The 19,656-nt window shown below is 31.9% G+C and overlaps 1 protein-coding gene across 12 annotated transcripts in view; it reads left to right on the top strand.

The window, feature by feature from the left end:
* LOC148235498 (phosphatase and actin regulator 2) overlaps positions 1–19,656 on the top strand; it is a 309,559-nt gene that overhangs the window by 138,953 nt on the left and 150,950 nt on the right. Inside the window, exon 1 of one of the 12 annotated variants that reach the window (XM_088187121.1) lies at positions 5,378–5,517. The exons of the other annotated variants lie outside the window; for them this stretch is intronic. Coding sequence (XP_088043247.1) covers positions 5,481–5,517 — 37 coding nt within the window. The 5' untranslated portion in view covers positions 5,378–5,480. Of the gene's footprint in view, positions 1–5,377; positions 5,518–19,656 lie in introns of those variants that run through there. 12 annotated transcript variants of the gene reach the window in all.

Here is a 19,656-nt window from a genome sequence, read left to right as displayed (position 1 = left end):
CTAGGTCTATCGTTCTGATCATATTAATTTTTATATTTAACATTAAACTGACTTGTTTATTTTTCACTTGAGAAATAGTTACTGAGTAACTGTTATTAAAAGCGAAGCGCGTTGAGAAGAAAATTGCATGTTTGACTATCGTAAACTTTTATCGATTTCTTATCGTAATTTCCAATGTAAACATTATAAACTTAAACCGATTGTAAACCATAAAAACTAACATTGGTTCAGAACGGAGCTTTATACGCAAAAGTTTCGTACAACAACATGAGTAGAAGTTTCAATGTTAATTTACACAGTATAAATTATATTTCGCAAAATACACACAGACAATTTATGTTTCAACACGCCGTTGAACAAAATTTGATTTAATTATAAATTGTCTAATTAGTTTGCTGATCCTAAACACGTTTTATTTTTGCCGGGATAAATTTGTAGTGTAACAACCTTTCGACTTTGTTGAATGCAACACAAGTAAAATGAAACGCGTTTAAATGAAACACTGACCGAGTGAACGGAAATTCACTTTCAAGGGTCACTCGTTGCGCTCGCTTTGTTTTTTTTTTCAGTAACCCCTTTCGACCTCTTCTTTCGTTAAATATGTCAGAGTTGAGTGAAACCTAATGAAGCCTTCGCAAAGAGTTTGTTAGTTGCACACACACATACTTTCAAACACATAAAAACAACGAGGGTGTCTCATGAACCGCTAGTTGGCTCCCCCACTTTCATCGTTACTTTTTTTTTAATTACCAAGTAACGAGTCTTAACAAAAATTGTGGATAATTAAGGATACCTCAGGACGTCCCATAATATATCTCGATATTGCTTAGAATTATTTTAAACAGACTTATCCAAAGTCTTTAACACTAAACGAATTCAGCTTTGAATCAAATATCTTACCTGCAGAGTATTATAAAGCTATTAATAAACTAAAGATGGACAAATCTCCAAGTAGCGATCAGGTTCCAACGGAAATGGTTGATGAACTTAGAGACAAGGTTATTGCCATCTTGTGTAATAATTTATTCCTTTGCATAAAATGGATTGACAAAAAAGGAATAAGTCTTAAAACAATTGCGCTTATATTTCACACCAGTAAAGGAATAGTATACGTATTAAAAAATATGTTGACAAATACCAAAATATTTTGGTTTTAGGGTTCTGTTTCTCTTTCGAAACAATAATGCAATAACCGACGTTAAGTATTTTTGTTTATAAAACTTGATGAGACTTATTTATGTTCTTCAATCTATATTAAGCTCTTTAAATATTTCTATTTATAATGGAGAATTTATAATATTTGACTTTTTCATTAAAAGTTAATATTTACTTCAGCAGACATAATCCCAGCATCTCTGCGACTTTGTGCTTCTTAGAATTAAAATATTAGCTTCCATATATTAATAAATAATCTAGATTTTATATTTTAGTTTATTATTATTAAAAAAAAATATGGAGAACAAATAAACCATTTCTCTTTAAATTTAAAAGTACAATCGTTTCATATAGAGAAAAATGTAAATTACTAGTGTTAATTAAATATTAGATTGAAAGGTGTTACAAGAGTGAGTGTCATGTTCAATTTAATCCAAGCATTCAAAGCTAAATTAAATTTTTTATCTGTAACATTTTTTTCAAACAGCTTCAAATAATACAAAAAATAGATTTAACGAAAAACAAGCTCAAGTTTAATGAGCACAATAGTTTACGGTAGTTATACATATGATAATATATCAATTATATCTATAATTTACAAAGCTACAAATAACAATTAATTTTTAAAAACATATACTAAATTCTGAGCGAATTTGGAAGATCTGATGCAATTATAAGTGTATATTTCTAATCGTTTTTAATAATCATAAAAATAATTTGAACTCATACTTAATTTTTTTAAATGGAAATGATTCTAATAATTCAACGCGTGCCATAATAAAAGTACCAATTTATATACCTGGTACAATAGCAAGAATTTCATTAATAAATAATTGATATTGCTTTTTATACGACCTATTTTATGAGTTCATATTTGTCATATTTCATATTTGTATGCTAATTTTCTAACTGAAATAATTTATTTTATTAAAAACTATCTGTCACATTAGCGATCTAATAATATTATTTTTATGTTATTACAGTTATTATTTAGTTCGTACAATAATGTATATAACGTCTATTGATTGTAGTGTTCAGATTGTCTCGCAACTCGAAACCATGTGGCTCGAAAGTGACCATCAGCTGCACTAAAAATCTTACAATCACAGTGTTTTAATTCGTCTTTTTCATTGTTTTATTGATTTAGGCAGTAATAAAAACTCTTTTTTTAATTACAAACGAATATTTTTTTAATTGCAATTCAGCTCACCTAAATTGTTCCGTTTCGGCAGAACTCCTTTGCTATTGACAGACAACACGCATCTCCAGAATTAGTCCATCGCCGTTGCAGTGGGAACGCTCGTTCCCACTGCATACGTGCATACATTGACCCAAACTGTTTTAATTGAAATCAGTGAAAATATTTTTTTAATACAAATATATATATATATATATATATATATATATATATATATATATATATATATATATATATATATATATATATATATATATATATATATATATATATTATACAATAATAATATTAATCACATATATTAAATATATTTACTGTAATAATATTAATTGCATATCTAAACCAAATTTTGCTCGTTACCGAGCGTTTCCACTGCGGCGGCACCAACACGATTTTATTGCTTTTGACGTGAATTTTTTACTTCTGAGAAGTGATAATTGTTTTTGCGCCCTCCTATTGATCAAAATTCGGTTTAAATATACTTTGATCTCATATCAGAAGTCGCATAAGGATAGCTATTATATTTTTAAAACATAGTGTAATGTCGAAGTGCAGTCTGTCAGTACTTGCTTATTTCTCCCTGAGAGTTGAGTTGGCTAAGTTTGTGTTTCAGATTTAATGAAAATTTTAAAATTGTAATTAGTTATTAGAAGTTTCATTAGCTCAAGTTGGGTTTGGTTAATTCCTATAGGTTAGGTTTGGGTTTGAACACCAAATTTACGTTTCACACATGGCAAATTGAGTTTCAGTGATATTTTGGAACAACATATAACTTCAGTAGCGCTTATCAGTTAAATTATATTTTTGCTAGTAGAAATATATATATATATATATATATATATATATATATATATATATATATATATATATATATATATATATATATATATATATATCTACTGATGAAAATGTATTTGGACTTTACTAGTGAAAATATAACTTCACTGGAAAATACTACCATTTATATAAATAATAATAATTATTAAAATGTATATATTACTACTAAGGTTTCTTCTCTAGAAAAATGTTTAATCGAGAATTCGCATTTTTCAAGATTCCTGATTTCTCGGGAAATTTTATAAACCATTTTTATTATATAAAATTAAATTTGTACCAATATTTTAACATGGTTTACAAACACTGCTCTTTTTATAACGCTGCATAAGTAATGGCTGGTTCATGCCTAATATGTATAATTCTTGGAAGGTAGGGGTTTGAGAGTGACATTGTTTACAAATTTTTGCTTAAGTAATAAAAGAAGACACTTAGGTAAGAAACCTTTCCGAAGGTGTTCGTGTCAAATGTTTAAAAATATGCATACTTTATCGCTAGACTAACAATATTTGTGCAATTTTTAATTACTCGAACCGGCCGGCGGTCTTATTTTTGCTTTGGTGATCTAAAAATTACGCAGAATGCAAAACGATTTAGAACTATTTTTGTCTTTCGATAATCCAAAACGTTTTTTTTATACTGTACAAAAATACAATCAACAGCTGTTATGACAATTGTCTCACGATTATTATTGACAACCGAAGGTTTTTGTTTAAACAGTTTGAGAGTATCAATTCTGAGCTAATATTGCCATTTCAACGGGCAATTGAAGAGATATATAATCGAATAAACAAGACATTAAAAAAATCCAGATTTTTTTTTAAAAAATGATTCTTGTGTTGATTTGAAAGCATTTTTTTCCACATTGAAATAGTAAATTTTAGAAAAAATGATGGGTTTGCACTTTTGGTTCGCATTCTTGACTAAAAATATTGGCCTGAAGATATTGATGTTCTGTTGATATTTGGAGAGATGGAATTTAGGAGCATGCCAATCAAACTAATATTAATGAAAAATAAATGATTCGTGAATTTCGCGAATACATTCTCGAAAAGACATCCTGAAAAAAATATTGCGTTTGATATATGCTCTGAATGTGAACGTGAAGGCGGGTTTTCGCAAATGAATCTAATTATTACCGCAATAGGATCTTTCTTCAAGATCAATACAGTTTCGGTACTTTTGTTCATCTTACTTATCGGAGCACCTTTGCCACTTTTCGATCCTTCTAAATTCGTTGGTCTGTGGTTTCGCAGATTTTGTTCGTCCATACACACCGACCCTAAAAAAGGATTGGAGAAGATTTGTAACACGAGAATTGGATAAAACTTCTTTAATTCAAATATATGATGTTTTACAATTTGTGTATTTGTATTTGTTCGTGTGTATAAAGTAAAGAAAAACATATAATAAATTTTGTTTAATTTTTTATGCGCTTCGTGCCAAAGGAAAAGCTGCTTTAAATTTAATCTAAATTAAATTTTAATATATTTTTTTTAGTAAAAAGCTTGACATGAAGTAAGTTCTGGCACCTTTTTTATTAAAAAAAAGGGTTTAAATGTATATAAAGCAATGTACGTAGTAAAATATAAATGTATAATAATTTTGCTTTATTATCTCTACCATTATATATTTTATGTACATGAACACTTTTTTTATTTAAATACTATTTAAACAAAATACGAAAAACAAATATTTAAATTTATATCTCTGTGTCAGTGGTCAAAATTTAACCGGGTATTTGGACGCCCTATATGTGACGTTTGCCGATTAGTTATTTAAGATGTTATGTTGCCATAGTTTCGGCTCGTTTTCGCGCAGGATTTCCGCAGGCTCTCTCCCACTCGCAGCCCACTCGAGGCGAAGTCCTTCGGAAGGCTCGGGGCTCACCTGTGCGGGTCGTAAATAAAGCGCAGCTTCGGGCCTTGCACGTTACTTCGGGAAGCGAACGAGGGGCGCCTGGGGGCGGCGGCGGCGGGGGTGGGGCCACCGGGCCGCACCGGGTGGCTCGCAGTTTTGTTCGGCCGCCGCTCGCTATGGGTCGCGACCGCGAGCCGCCGTCGGCCCGAACTGTTGCTGCACCGAGTATCGATTCGCGGCTAGGTTAGGTTAGTCAGTCAGTCAGTTTGGAGGTTATGGCGGCCGCCGGCGGTCGGTGTCGTCGCTGCGCGCGATGCTGATCGACATGAGCATCTTCGGCTGGAAATGCAGGGGGGCGGAGGCGCAGGCGGGGGCGGGGAGCGCGGGGGACCCGGGGGCGCGCTAGCGTCCGCCGGGGCGCCCCTCCCCGCCCATGATGGGCTATATTATGGGCTGCGCCTGCTTCAAAGGTATCGCCATCAATTCACAATACTCTAGAACTCGCTGTTGTTTTCGTTGTTAATGTTGCTACGCCGTAGTAGTGACGTAGCCGGCCGGCGTGGCGCGCCATCTGTGTTGTTTGGCCGGTAGCGCGCGCGAATGGTTCGAAGCTCGGATAAGTGTGCGTGTTGATCGGTAGCTCTGGTTACCGAGCGATGCCTCGTGAGTCATGTGCGTGTGACTCAGCAGTGTTTTCCGCGATAGGGGTTGAAAATACACATTAATTAAAACTCAGTGACAAATTATTCGGTTACCACTGACACATACGAATCTTTGGGTATTACTGATTTAACGCATTATTTGTATTTCATGTTATGGTTTGGCCATCACCAATACTCCTATTGCTTTTTTAGATGTTGGTTCAGGGAGGTTTCAAAAACCGGTTTTTCTTTATTCTTATAAATCAAAAACCAGCTAACAGAAGGATCCAAAAATTACATTAAAAAACAGAACGTGTATATAATATTAGGGGTGCCGAAAAGATATTCATTATTAAAAAAATTCACAATTTATTCCAAAATATAATTACCCTTATTTTATATAACATTATCTCATCTTTCTGTCAACTTTTCAATCCGCTGTAGAAACTTGCCAGATTTAAATTAACCCCTTAAGTGGATATGTCGTATATATTCGTCATGACAAAAGTACTTGCAAAGTGGGTATGACGGATATATCCGCATGTTGAAAATTTTAGCAGAACTCAATGGAAACGACGGATACGTCTAATAATCTAAATACTGGTGTAGAGACTGCAGCAGATCACCACTTTGCGCAGCTCCATGTCTTAGAAGATATCACACCAAAAAATAATATATCCGCTAGCGGCAAAAAGTTCGTGTCACTGCGGATCACACTTTCAACAGTGAAGCATAACGTTGAAGGGGTTAAAAAATAGGTGGTTTTCTACATCACTCACACTATTATTTTCCCCCGTCTTAATATGTGTTCCATAGACCTAAATAGGTAATAGTCCGAAAGAGCTTCCAAACAATTTCATCAATTTTATCACGTGTCATTTTTGTTAATTTGAAAAAAATTTAATTTGCTATTTTAATAAAATATAATATATGTAACAATAGTTAAAAAAAATATTTAAATAATTAGAGTTCACGCTGAAATTTAATTGATTTAACACTTAATCGACGGCTCATTTTTTGCCGCGTGATTTTCACGCAACACAGTCAATAAAATATTTTTTTCAGTGGTTTGCTTTTTGCATGAAAAATTAATTTAAATATTAAATTTGCGTCATTTGTGGTTTAAATTCAGAAGTGGCGAGAATAATGCCTGTTTAAGATATGTTGTATTGCTTTGCTTCGAGCTTGAAAGAAATTTCCGGTGACCTTTTACGATCTCTATGTATAAATTATACAAATACATAATTTTATTTCCATACCAGAAAAAATACACCGTCGAGCGAATAACTCATATTTCGTTTCTAATCGGTTGTAGTCGCCAAATGTCAAAACGAGAGTTAGTCAGCTTTTTTATGCTATATGTATATTTTTTGCATTCTCGATCACGATATTTGGTATACAAAATATATAATATAATTTTTTTAATATAGTTTGAAAGTATATTCCATTGCAATTAAAGTGCCAGGGCTGTGTTCTGGCTTAAAAAGAAGTACTAGGGCGACGCCCTACACCACTGGTGCTAACCATCAACCGATGGATAGCGAGCAAGATCATAAATTAATGACGATAAATAATAACAATATACTTAAATGTCGGTTTTTTGTGTGTACGACCGTCCCCCGAGTATGCCGTGTGTATTTTTGCAAATACTTTTTTTTGTTAAACGGCAAATGTTTGAGGATGCCGAAACGAAATGTGTCATAAAACTTACATTGTGAAACGATACTTTCGGATTAAATATGGGTTTTTGTTCCTTTTCGATATACCGCTCTCACTACCAACCTAATATCTAAATTTTGCGAATTAGAAAAATAGTCTGAGAATTTTGCATCTTGAAAATTGTGTGAGATACATATATATTTCATATGGAGAAATCAAGTATTATATTACAATTATTTTTATATCAAGTTTAACGGAAAATCATTACTTTTAAATAAAATAATTTTATTTAGCGAGTCATCTAATGGCGCAAAGTCTGTAAAATAGGTTGAATACTGAATTATTATCAATCTTAATCCTTAACTTTATCATTCGATTTGTAGAGTATTTTTTTTTTATTTCTTTGATTAAGCTGTCCAGCCAAACGTAAAAAACTGCTGTTATTATCTAACCGTGTCTGTCTCAAAATTAATTATACCCTTACATATAGACAATACGACCCTTTTTTGTTAAGAGCTGCTTCAAGGGTCGAATCATTGTCTCGACGTCTCTGTTTGGAATACAATATAGACATTTTTTAGCAGTGACTAAATTGTTTATTTAAAAAAAAACAATTTGATGAAGTGTTTTTTTTTTAATAGTTGAAGCTGTATTTTATTTTATTTCAACTTTTATTACTAATCAACATTTTTATATCTCATTTATGAACGTACAAAATAGTAGTTCGCAAAAAAATAAATATTATTTTTTCCAAAATATGTAGTACTATGAGATGGATATGATGAATGACAAATAAGAGATTTGACTATAATGAAAATATTTTGCGCACTTTTAAATATGATGCAGCTTGAAATTTGGATTAAAGTTTTTAGTCGCATATTTTGAGATGCTTATACAATATAATACAAAAAAACCATAGCGAATACTAATCAAGCACAGATCAACCGACTGTTAAAAATGGTCCTCATGAAAATATTTGAGCAACATTATCCGACAGGTTATTCCAATACGTATATAGCATAATGATAATAAATCCTTAAAGAATTAGTTAAACATAATACCTCTAATATATTACTCTAAAACCGCATTTAAGATTATGTACTTGGGATAAATTTAGTGTAATTATGTAAATTAGTATACCTTAAGCTCAAAACAACTTAGATTAACTTTGATATATTCCTTTGATATTTTAATACAAATTATTCTAAGTTACCATTAAAATAAATAAATGTTTAATAAGATTTTGTCTAAGCAAATGACTTAAAAGGTAATTAAAATATATAGAGTATATAAATTGAATATTTTAAAGTACTGGAATTTTGTATTATTGTTGATATATATTTAGTTCATTAATGTGTCATATAAGAAAATATTGTACAAATACTATTTTTTATTCAGGATATATTCATATTTTCAGGTTGTATTATTTCTCAGTCAGTTTTCTCTTTCGGGGTGGATAATCTTCCCGCAAATCTGTGCGATTACAGCGGATACTCGTATGTCAAAAAGAGTTGTCAGTTTTGTTAGTCCGCACAAAGCCGACCATTATGCTTACATAGCGTTCATAGTATATAATAAATACTTGAGGTTTACTATCGTATCTTACGTAGGTTTTCCTGCGAACGTTCAAAGTAAATCCTGAGGTAATTCCACTAATCCGCCGAAAGACCACGAATTACTTCATTATTCTAACGCAACGTAATTCGACCCGATAGATAGTTTTTAAAGATAACTCTCAATTTAACAGTTTTGAGAATCTGTGAGCCCGGACTGTTACTTCCGCATTAATCATTCAGCGCTTAATTTGTAATACGACGAAAGTCGTTCGATTCGCGTTATCGACCTTAAGGCGCTTAACGAAATACAACTCTTGATTAGATTTAGATCGAATCGTATTAATTTGATGTAAATGGAACAATACCGTGACTCGGATTGTGTTTATGTATATTTAACGTTACACAATCGAACCGAAGTCAGATTTATTACGTGTTACTCTTTTCGTTCGCGTGCGACGTACCTGCGTAAATAAATTGTAGGAATTCCTTAAATTCCGGGAAGAGAATGTATTTTTCCCTTAGGGGTATACGCCTTCAAGCGATCGAAGGAGCGATAGTCAGCTTAATTTTTCGCTAGTTTAGAGGAAAACTGGGTAAGGTTTTTTTAAAAAGCTTACGGTGCGATAGCACGCGATACGTGCGTTCGAAATTAAAGTTTTTTTATATATAAAATTAGTTAGTCAGTTAGGTTAATTATTGAACTGCACGCGTGTATCGTGTCATAATGTACCTTAAACGCTTTCATAATGTTTTATCGTCTGTGTGTGTAAGCTATGATAATCGTCGCTCTAAAGAGTATTTCGCTCGTTCTGGAGTACCACATGAATCTAATATAGGTACTCTGCTATATATTCTCTTGATCAACGACACATGCTTCAATTAATAACTCGAAATATGTATTTTATGCTGATGCCTGAAGTGTTTTAGAAGTCACGTTGTAACATAATCCAGATTTTCTGGCCCGGCGGAATTCTCTTACAGTTTAGGCGTAGTTAAATACACCCATACCTCGCTTTACGGCCTAGATACATTCCACGAAACTTGGCCGCAAAGCGAAAAGCCGTATAACGAATCAATTATTCTAATACAAATTCATATAAATTCAATGGGATCGGTTCCAAATTTGTAAAATATGTAACATGGTTTATCATTTAAAATGCATTTTATCTTTTTATTTCATTTAAATCAAAAATACATACATAACAAGTACATACATTTGTACATAAAATAATAACAGACTCCAAAAACCAACAATAATCCATAAACAAAAATGAAACAACTTCATGTTACATAAAATATGTGTATGAATACATACAATTTTTTTTTTAAAATGGCTTTAATCTGAAGACGATGAAGAAATGGTAACCTGCAGATCACTGTCGTTCTAATTTTTCGCTGGTAAGGATGGGCCTGGCTTAAAAAAATTGTCCAACGTTGTTTGTCTTGCCTTTTTGTCTCTTTCGTTCTTCAGTGATTAATAACAGCTAATGGCTGAGTTAATTCCTCGAGAAACTTTAGCGCTACGTTCGACGTCAGGATCGTTTTCAAGGAAGATGTTTATTCCTTGTTCGAAATAGGAAAAAAGCTTTTGACAATTTTTTTGATGTTAGCTGTTTGGATACAACATGCTCTGCCTCTTCATCAAATGCCGGTTCTGCTTGCAACTGAATGAGTTCCTTATATGAAAGGGGCTCCCTATCAGCTTCAAGTAGATATCAAGCACATCACGTTCGTTCAAACCTTCACAGTCGAGATCATGTGCTAGATCCAAAATGTTTTGCCTAATTTCAGGAAGGCAATTTACTTCTGCATCAGTACTTTTTACACATTCTGGCCATATTTTTTTCCAAACATGGTTCATTGTTGTTAATTTTAATTCCTTCCATGATTCACTGATGCTGTCAACAGCATCCTTGAGGTTATAGTTTTTTCAAAATGTTTTAATTGAAGATTTACCATCGGTTTCCCTTATAAGTTGTCGGAAAGTTCGGCGTAGGTAATATGCCTTAAAAGTGGCTATTGCACCCTGATCCATTGGTTGGATCAGAGCTGTTGTATTTTTCGGAAGGTACTCAATCATGACATCTTCAGATAGTTCGGATAAATTAGTAGGATGCCCTGGTGCATTATCCAAAATTAGCAAAGCCTTGTTGCTTAAGTTATTGTCTCGCAAATATTTTTTCACTTATGTGCAAAAGTGATTTTTGAACCAATCCTCTAAAGTAGCTAGTCATCCAAGCTTTCTTGTTGGATCTCCATATGACGGGTAATTGATTTTTATTTAGTCCTTTAAGAGGCCTTGGATTTTCGGACAAATATATTAAAAGTGGTTTTAGATTAAAATCACTCGCGGCATTTGCACCAAGTAGCAAAGTTAATCGTTCTTTAGACACCTTATAACCAGGCGCAGATTTTTCGGTTTTTGAAATGTACGTGCAATCAGGCATTCGCTTCCAATAAAGCCCTGTTTCGTCTACGTTAAGCACTTGTTCAGGTTTATGACCACCTCTGCTTCACCTTTCATTTTAAAAATATGCAAATTAAATCTATTTTTAAATTTTTTTTAAAATCGACATCGAAAAAAAGTTTTTTTGCCGTTATAGCGAAACATTTTAGGCCGTAAATCGAAAACGTGCCTTAATTGAAGAGGGCCGTTATAGCGAAAGGCCGTATAACGAGGTATGGGTGTACTTACGTCGACGACTTAGAAGTGACGTTCGACTACCGATAGAGTTGTATGTACGTTGCTAAAGTTTTCGAAAAGGCGGTGAGGATGCTCTGCGTCGTTAAGCGGAGCGCGTGTCACTCCAACAATTTATTACCGATTCGCATTCTGTACGACGATGTCAGGAAGATTCACCTCCAGCAATTAATCGCTAGCATTTACCGCCGCGTCAATTGGCCGCACAAACAATTTATATAATCATTAGCCTATTTTATCGCCAGACATTATTTGTTGGTAATTTTAAATTAAAAAAAATGTGTTATTCTTAGAAATAAGTTAAACTAAAAATATAAGTTATATGTTCGGTATACATTTCCTAGAAATAAATATTCATATTTTGTGATACACTCAAATATATTACATAATCAATCTATTAAATTTAATTTTTCTAGAGCTTTTTTTTAAACAAAAAGGTGCCGGAACTCACTTCTTGTCAAGCTTTTTTGTTCCATAACATTCGTCACTTAATTTCCGACGTATCTTCAATTTATCACTTCGCTTCCGATTTGGTACATACGAGAGCTTAGTCTAACTGACACCAAGCAGAGCTATTAACACATCATTGGCTTGCCGTGTTACAACAAAAATTTTTTTGTAAAAAAACAAGGCACTTTTGTAGCGATTTTATTATAAAAATATCCAACGTTTTTCTTGCGTTTAATAATGAAGACCATTTGTAAAAAATCTTATAGCGTATTGGTATAGGTTTGGTGTTCTTACAATAACAGACGAAGTGTGATATCGTTTCATTCGTTTCATTGTACTGTTAATCCCTTGGGCGTTTAATTATTCACAAGTATTTGTGCACGATCAAAAACGTCAAAGAAGGTATGCCGCAAGGACGCAATCTTTCGTATGTGCTATTTATATTATGGCGAATACATTGTTAAACAAACACACACACACACTCACTTCCATTACAGAATACTGATTTAATATTATTATTTAACAATTTAGGGACACCGCGTTACCCACTGAGAAATTTTCTCCCGCAAAAAGGATTGCGGCGCTTGTTTAAATTGTGACCTTTTAAAGTTTTCCGCCCGGGGGATACTACTGTGTATTATATCGTATTGTATTTTTCTTACCCGAACGAGAAACTTAACGTCAAACGACGCTAAATAATTTAGGGAACCTTTTGAAAGCGGACCCGACATTGGAAGTTTAATAAAATATATCTCATCTTTGAAGTCCAAGCGCGCCGCTGATATTGAATTTATATTTTTGGAAATGCTAATTCTGCGAGCCTTTTGTGTGTAATACAAATGTGTATGTAATGAACGTATCATTGTTCGAACCGTCGGTCGTGGTGTCGGTTCCCTTTGAGCAACCGTTTTGTGTAATCCGCTTTTTTGTATAATTGAATTCTAATTTTGGACGAACTGGACTGTTATATTAATGATATCCGATTAAGTAAAGTATTATTAATAATCAATCTACAGGGATTGAATCATGATAAAAGCTAAATTAGTGCAATTTTTTCTGTCGGTCAAAATTTTATTATACTTAAAAAATCATAGCATTGGCACCAGTCTAATCAGTTACAATATAAATATATATACTATAAAAAATAAAATATTGCTATTTTTAAGTTGAAATTTTAGCTGAACAGCGACGTGCTGACGATCGATTACGTGCTACTGCAATGAAAGTGTTGAATAAACTAAACAACGACATATTGACGATGGATTACGGGTTACTACTTTTTTTGAAATGGGCTCTAGTAAGTTGATCTAGAATTTTTAGAACAGTAGTAGTTTTTAGCTTTAATAATTTCGAAAAAGCGTTCGAAAAAGTCCTCATAATAAAATGCTAGACGCATTGAAAGATCTCCAAAGTATTGCTGATTTATATCGTGGCAGTCAGAATAATTTTATTTATTTTATACCAAATGTTAGTAAATATTTACTCAGAAAACATTTTTATGAACGCTACGGTACTGTCATGTGTTCCCGTATAAATTCATAACCGCACATAAGTTAACCTCTGTTTTGCGGTGTGGTGGGGTCTTATCCAAATAAAACAACTCATAATTTCAGTTGTATTCAATGTCTACCCACAAATTATTCTTTCTTTTAAGAAAATACAATTTTATTTATTTGGCTGCGTATTGCAAAATTGATTAAAAAATTTTTATTCACTAGGTAAATAATATTTTTTAGAAAACCTACGAAATAAAAATATGTATCTATTATTGTATTGTATGTGTCGTGGTTTGATAAATATAATTTTTGAGTCACGTACAGTTTGTATAATAATTGTTAAACATTCACGTAAAGAGGGAAGCGGCTGCTTTCTTGTTCTTCTCTATCTCGATGATTGGCGTTTCTATACTTGGTTTCAAGTTCGGATGAACTCTCGCGTGTCCAAGCTAAGGAGTTCAAGTTATAGTTACGGAAGCGAATTCCGAATGAAAGTGTCTGTAAGAGTTTGCTTGCCTACTTTCGCCGCGACGGGCATTGACGTAGATTTGTGGATGTAATCAGACTTTTTTTATCTTATTAGATCATTTAGCGTTGTGTGAATGTTAAATTATACTTGTGTAAAACCACGTGACATTTTTTTATGACGCTTTTAACGCGTTATATATGCGTAATTTTCATTGATGGACAGCACAGTCAGCATTCCGGTTTCTCGATGTTTTTCATTTCTCAAGAAATGGTCATTCTTATTTTTGCTTTTCGATTTTATGAATAAAAAAATATGATTATAATAATATAGTATATTATTGTTGATATATTTATATTATTAAACAGAATTGGATGATCGTTGAAAAGAACAAATTTCAATAGGTTGTGATTTGTTATAATGTACGCAAATAATCAAAGCACTAGAACGGATCTATTTCGATTGAACGTAGAAATAAAAGACCCGAATCGTAGAAAAAGTTGTTCTTACTTAAATTTTTCATATTAAGAACAAGATAAAGATAAAAAAAACCTGTTTGGATTATTAAAAAAACAAGACAGGCAGATTTTATGGTATAACTCTGTGGAAAGCCCCCATACAGTTTGATAATCTACCGATTCTCACGCGAAGCGTTTTCTTATCTCATTATTAATTTAGTTTTTAAATGACCAAAGCAAATATAAAGCTCATTAAAACGGATCGATCTACTTCAATTGATTTTTGATAACAGCTGTTGTTACTAAATATTTTTCATATAAAGAAACAACAGCTGAAATAAAAAAAAAATATGGAAAATACGATAATCAAATTTCCCATACATTTTGGCAATTTTCCGATTCCCACGCCAAGCGTTTTCTTCTTATTTAATTATTAATTTTGTTTTTATATTACCATAGCAAAGAAAATCATAAACAAGTTTTTGCCATTTAAATGCTTCTAAAAAAGCATGGATATTTTCAAATATCTGGTACGGACACACCTTTTCTTATGCAGTGGATGTAAAACATTTAAAAATATCCGTACAAATTTAATTTTTAATAAAAAATTTTTTTTGAAAAATAAGAATTTATGATTTGTCAATTTTCTTAAGTAATGAAACAATCCCACAGTATGGTTTTCAGTACAATTCGATAACAGCTAATAGTTTTGGAACTTATGATTTTATGAATATTATTATATAATATTTAATTTATAATTTTCATATTATACATTAACTCAATAATGACTGAAGTAAAGCTTACGCCTATAGTTAGATACTAACTCGTAAGCATTGTGGAACACATATATGCTTCACAAGATTTTTTGTGTATCTGCCGGGTGACGCAAATATGCGTTATTTGCTCTTTTTTGCTGTATAAAATAGAGTTTAATTGTTTTTTTGCTATATACAATAGACGAACTAATAATTATACTTTACGATTATGTTGCGGTGTATCTTTATAATTTAAACTATAATACATATGCTACGCGTATTGCTGTTATTAAAATGTTTTTAAGAGCACTTTTTTAATCTCTGTTTTAAACCATCATACTTTTGAGCTTTGATTTTAATACGCCATAGGTCGAAGTATACTAATGCTCTTAAAAAAGCACTTTGCTAGAGTTCATATCTTTATAAAATGATATATATTAATAATTCAAAAACCGTAAAAATAATTCTATATGCCTAATTTAAAAGTATAAAATAAATATTTTATTTATCTATTTTTTAATTAAATCTGAATTTCTAGTATTGCGCTCTTCGCCGTACTAATTATTATCTTTTTCTTGAGCTCATCTAAATCCGCATTGAATAAGCTTGTATGTATTATATTATATTTATACGAAGATATAAAAATCTATAAATCCTGCGGATTATGTATATTTTTTATTTTTAGAATTATCATATTTTATTACAAAATTAGCCGTTATTCGATACAATTAATTTTATATATATTCAATTAGTATGGTTTTAAACCAAGATATTGTGCACACAAAGCTAATCAGTTTTATTGAATAATTCATGAAAAATATTTTACAATATTTACCAAACATCAATTAGCATAATTAAAGCAACCGCAGTCGCAAAAAAAAAGCCCATGCAGAATTTTCTCGGTTTTTATCCGACCGCGCTCTCGAAAAGCTTTCCGCGGTCTATACAAGATGGCTCTTTTCATTTTTTCCTCATCCATTTTTGTTCGTTATTATTCCACCCCCTGTTTTCCGCCGCCTCCCTCTGCCGATTGTACAGATGAAGACGCACAAGGGAAAGGAAAACAATTTCAATGGAAAGAAATTCGTGTTTATCTTGTTTCCTCTCTAATGTATAATAATATGATGTAATATATAATATTATTATTGTTTGTCTTAGTGGCTTTGGATTTTTTCAGGCGTGTTTTGACGTTTCCTTTGACTTTTTATAAAATTCTCACAACTGTCAACTGAATGAAAGCAGATATTTTTATTTGTAGCAATTGCTATTTATACTAGCGTGATAAATACGCGAAAGCTGACTATTAATAATATTAAAAATATTATAATAAACGTTGATATAATTTCTGTGAATAGCAAGGGCCTAAAATTTAACCTTGGGGGGACTCCAGCAGATGTCTAAAGTTGACAAATAAATTTTAAGTTACTGAAAAATTTAATTCTGTTAGATTGTATAAATATAATGCCTGCGTGCCAAACGCGATCGAAAGCTTTAGCAATGTCTAAAAACACTGCTCCTGTGTCATTTTTCTGTCAAAGCATTTTGGATATATTTATTTCACAATTCGTTATTTTTGCTCATCGGGCAAAGATATTATTATTAAAATGTTCATGAATTAAATTTTGAATTATCTTTTCGAAGATTTTAACAACAAACTTATAGGTCAATAGCTTGAAGAAGGAGTAGGGTCCGTACCTGGTTTTCGAATATCTATTACGTCAGCTTGCTAGCAGTGATGAATTTATAATATTTAGAAAGTAATCGGTGGAAATATTTTAAAGGCTCTGTTCGAAATATAGTAATTTATGGGGACTTTGCGATTGGGAAGTCGTTGATAATAAAGCTATACATATATGCTATCTATTAAAAAATGATTAAGTTCATGCTGTCTCTCTCGAAGACCGTTTGCATTCCAAGCTAACTTTTCTTAATTGTTGCGTTATACATTGAGTAGTTATAAGATTTTGTAATTGCTGTTGCATATCCATTATAATTTGAATTATGTTTTTATTGCTGCAATCTGCAATCTGAGTGTTTGAGGTTGGCTCAATTGATTAGGGTATTCAGTCTTTCTATCATTCTAATTAGCTTAACAGGAGTAAATAAGATTCTGAGGTTGCAAACAAAATCAAAGTAGATAGAGATAAGTCGTGAATCACTATGAAAATATTAATAAAGTTTATTTAATATTTTCGCCAGTGTTTGTCAAGCTTTGTAATAAATTAATGAAAAGCGAATATTGGACCGTCTGCCACGATAAATTATTGCCAGAATTAAATAACTCGGTTTAATTGAGCGATGCCCATAGATTGGCTATATTGAATTTTAGCCATAGCCCCAAATTATTTATCCGACCGCGCGCCTTAGGGGAGCTGCAAATTTGCAGAATAACATAGATATTTCGCAGATTCGACCCTTCAACGCTACACAGACGAATGCCTATATAGTAGACACATAAACGTTACCAGAATTAACTAACGAAGTACTCTGTGCTCGTGTAGGGTTCGGCAAATTTCCGCGCGGACCTCATTCGGTTCATTGCGTCGGTAAATATGGCAAAGTAAATATAAAAATATAATATAGCCCTAGAAGTATTGAAATGTGTTTATGGACGACGAAGCTACGTTCTATTCTAGATCATATATGTAATCAAATTTTGTCGTAATCTCATCATTTTACTAACTCCTGGCGGATGATTGTAATTGAATTAGTGTCACGGTATTGTAGGCAAATTCAGCTCCGTCTCACGTCTGAATATAAAACGACATGACTTATGTCAGTGAAATGAAATATTATATTTTTTATATATGTATTTTCCCCTCGTTTAAAATTAATAATTTAAATACAAGTTTTAATTTCATTTCATAAAAGATAAAATATACTGTTTAGGTCGCCTGCTTTCTCGGATAAGCTTCGAATATCGTATTTCATTTTTTTGTTGAGGAGGATTTTTAATAATGGAATATTTTCATAATTGAACAGATTCTCGGATAAAATAATAGCCCAAGATAAATAGCCGGTTTTTCACGGGAGATATCAACATTTTTCAGATTATAGTCTAAAATGTTATTAAAATAATCCAATTTCACGTCTCTGTATCGAATTACGATAGAAAAATTTGATTAATGTTTTTTCAGTCTCCAAAGAAAAGCGTATCGAATATCTTCGTTGTAGATATTACACGTGTCGTTAAATATCAAACTCTTCACTAAGAAAACCGCATAAATTTTTAAATAAAATTATTTTTGTAGGTTTTCTCAATAGTTTTTTTTTTCTATAATATCATATCATATAATTTAATTAGGATCGAGCTACAAATAATATAAATAAATGTATTTTCCCTATAGTTATATTCTGATTGTTATTATAATTCTTTATTAAGTACATTGTATGATATAATTCCTTGTATATATATGTATGTATGTATCCACATACCTAATTGTATGTTTAATACACATGTACCAGTTGTATTAAAAATATTAAAAAAACAAATTTTCTAAATTTTTTATTATGACGAGTGGGCAATAAGACAATTAAGACGTTGTAGATTGTTGTTTTCGGTTAATAATTACACATTAAATAAGTATAAAATATTATTACAGCGGAAAACATCGTTGACACTTCGGTGTTTCCCGCTTAGCTCCAAAGTTGCCAACTATGTTAGTCCCCCACAGTACTCCCCTACTAGCAATTTAGTACTGTTAAATCTGACTAAACCAAGAACGTGTTATTCATCTATAGCTCTTGTGGCTTAGAACAGTACCCCCTCAATAACAAAGAAAAAATATAAATATATCTTGAATGTTGTCACATAATTCAACATTTCTTTAAATATTTCTGCCAAATTTATATAAAATAATGTTTTCATTAAATAATATTTCTAGTAAAAAATATTAAATTCTATTGATATTAATATAATATGCTAGTATTATGTAACCATTTTAAAATTCTTTAAATAATTTAGTATAATAATTAAAATGGTACGTTTTTTCTTTTGCCAAAAACACGATATGTAGTTATAATTAATTATTGGAAAAATTAGTTCGACCCTCCTTTTGTGTATAAATGGGTAAATGGACTTGTGAAAGTTAATTAGCTGCTATTTCCACTTCGATAATTGTTCGTTCATATATATGTTACAACTTCTCCTCATGCGTAGTTTTTTATCGCTTGTATTAGACCAGAGTATTACAATATTAAGACTTATAATAAGTAAAAATCGAACGAAGCATATCTAAACTGAATTTTGACCAATAGGAGAGCCAAAAAAACAATTATCCCTTCTCAGAAGTCAAAAATCACGTCAAAAGCAATAAAGCCGTGCCGTCGCTGTTACTGAGCGTTCTCACTGCGAGGGCGCCGACGCGATTTTATTGCTTTTGACGTAAATTTTTGACTTCTGAGACGTGATAATTGTTATTGTGTCC

Source organism: Plectrocnemia conspersa, unplaced genomic scaffold, assembly GCF_051122295.1.
Source record: "Plectrocnemia conspersa isolate PC_06_02 unplaced genomic scaffold, ASM5112229v1 ptg000005l, whole genome shotgun sequence".
In the NCBI taxonomy this organism is placed as follows: domain Eukaryota; kingdom Metazoa; phylum Arthropoda; class Insecta; order Trichoptera; family Polycentropodidae; genus Plectrocnemia; species Plectrocnemia conspersa.
The sequence above is the reverse complement of the archived record's forward strand: the minus strand, read 5'-3'. Positions and strand labels throughout refer to the sequence as shown.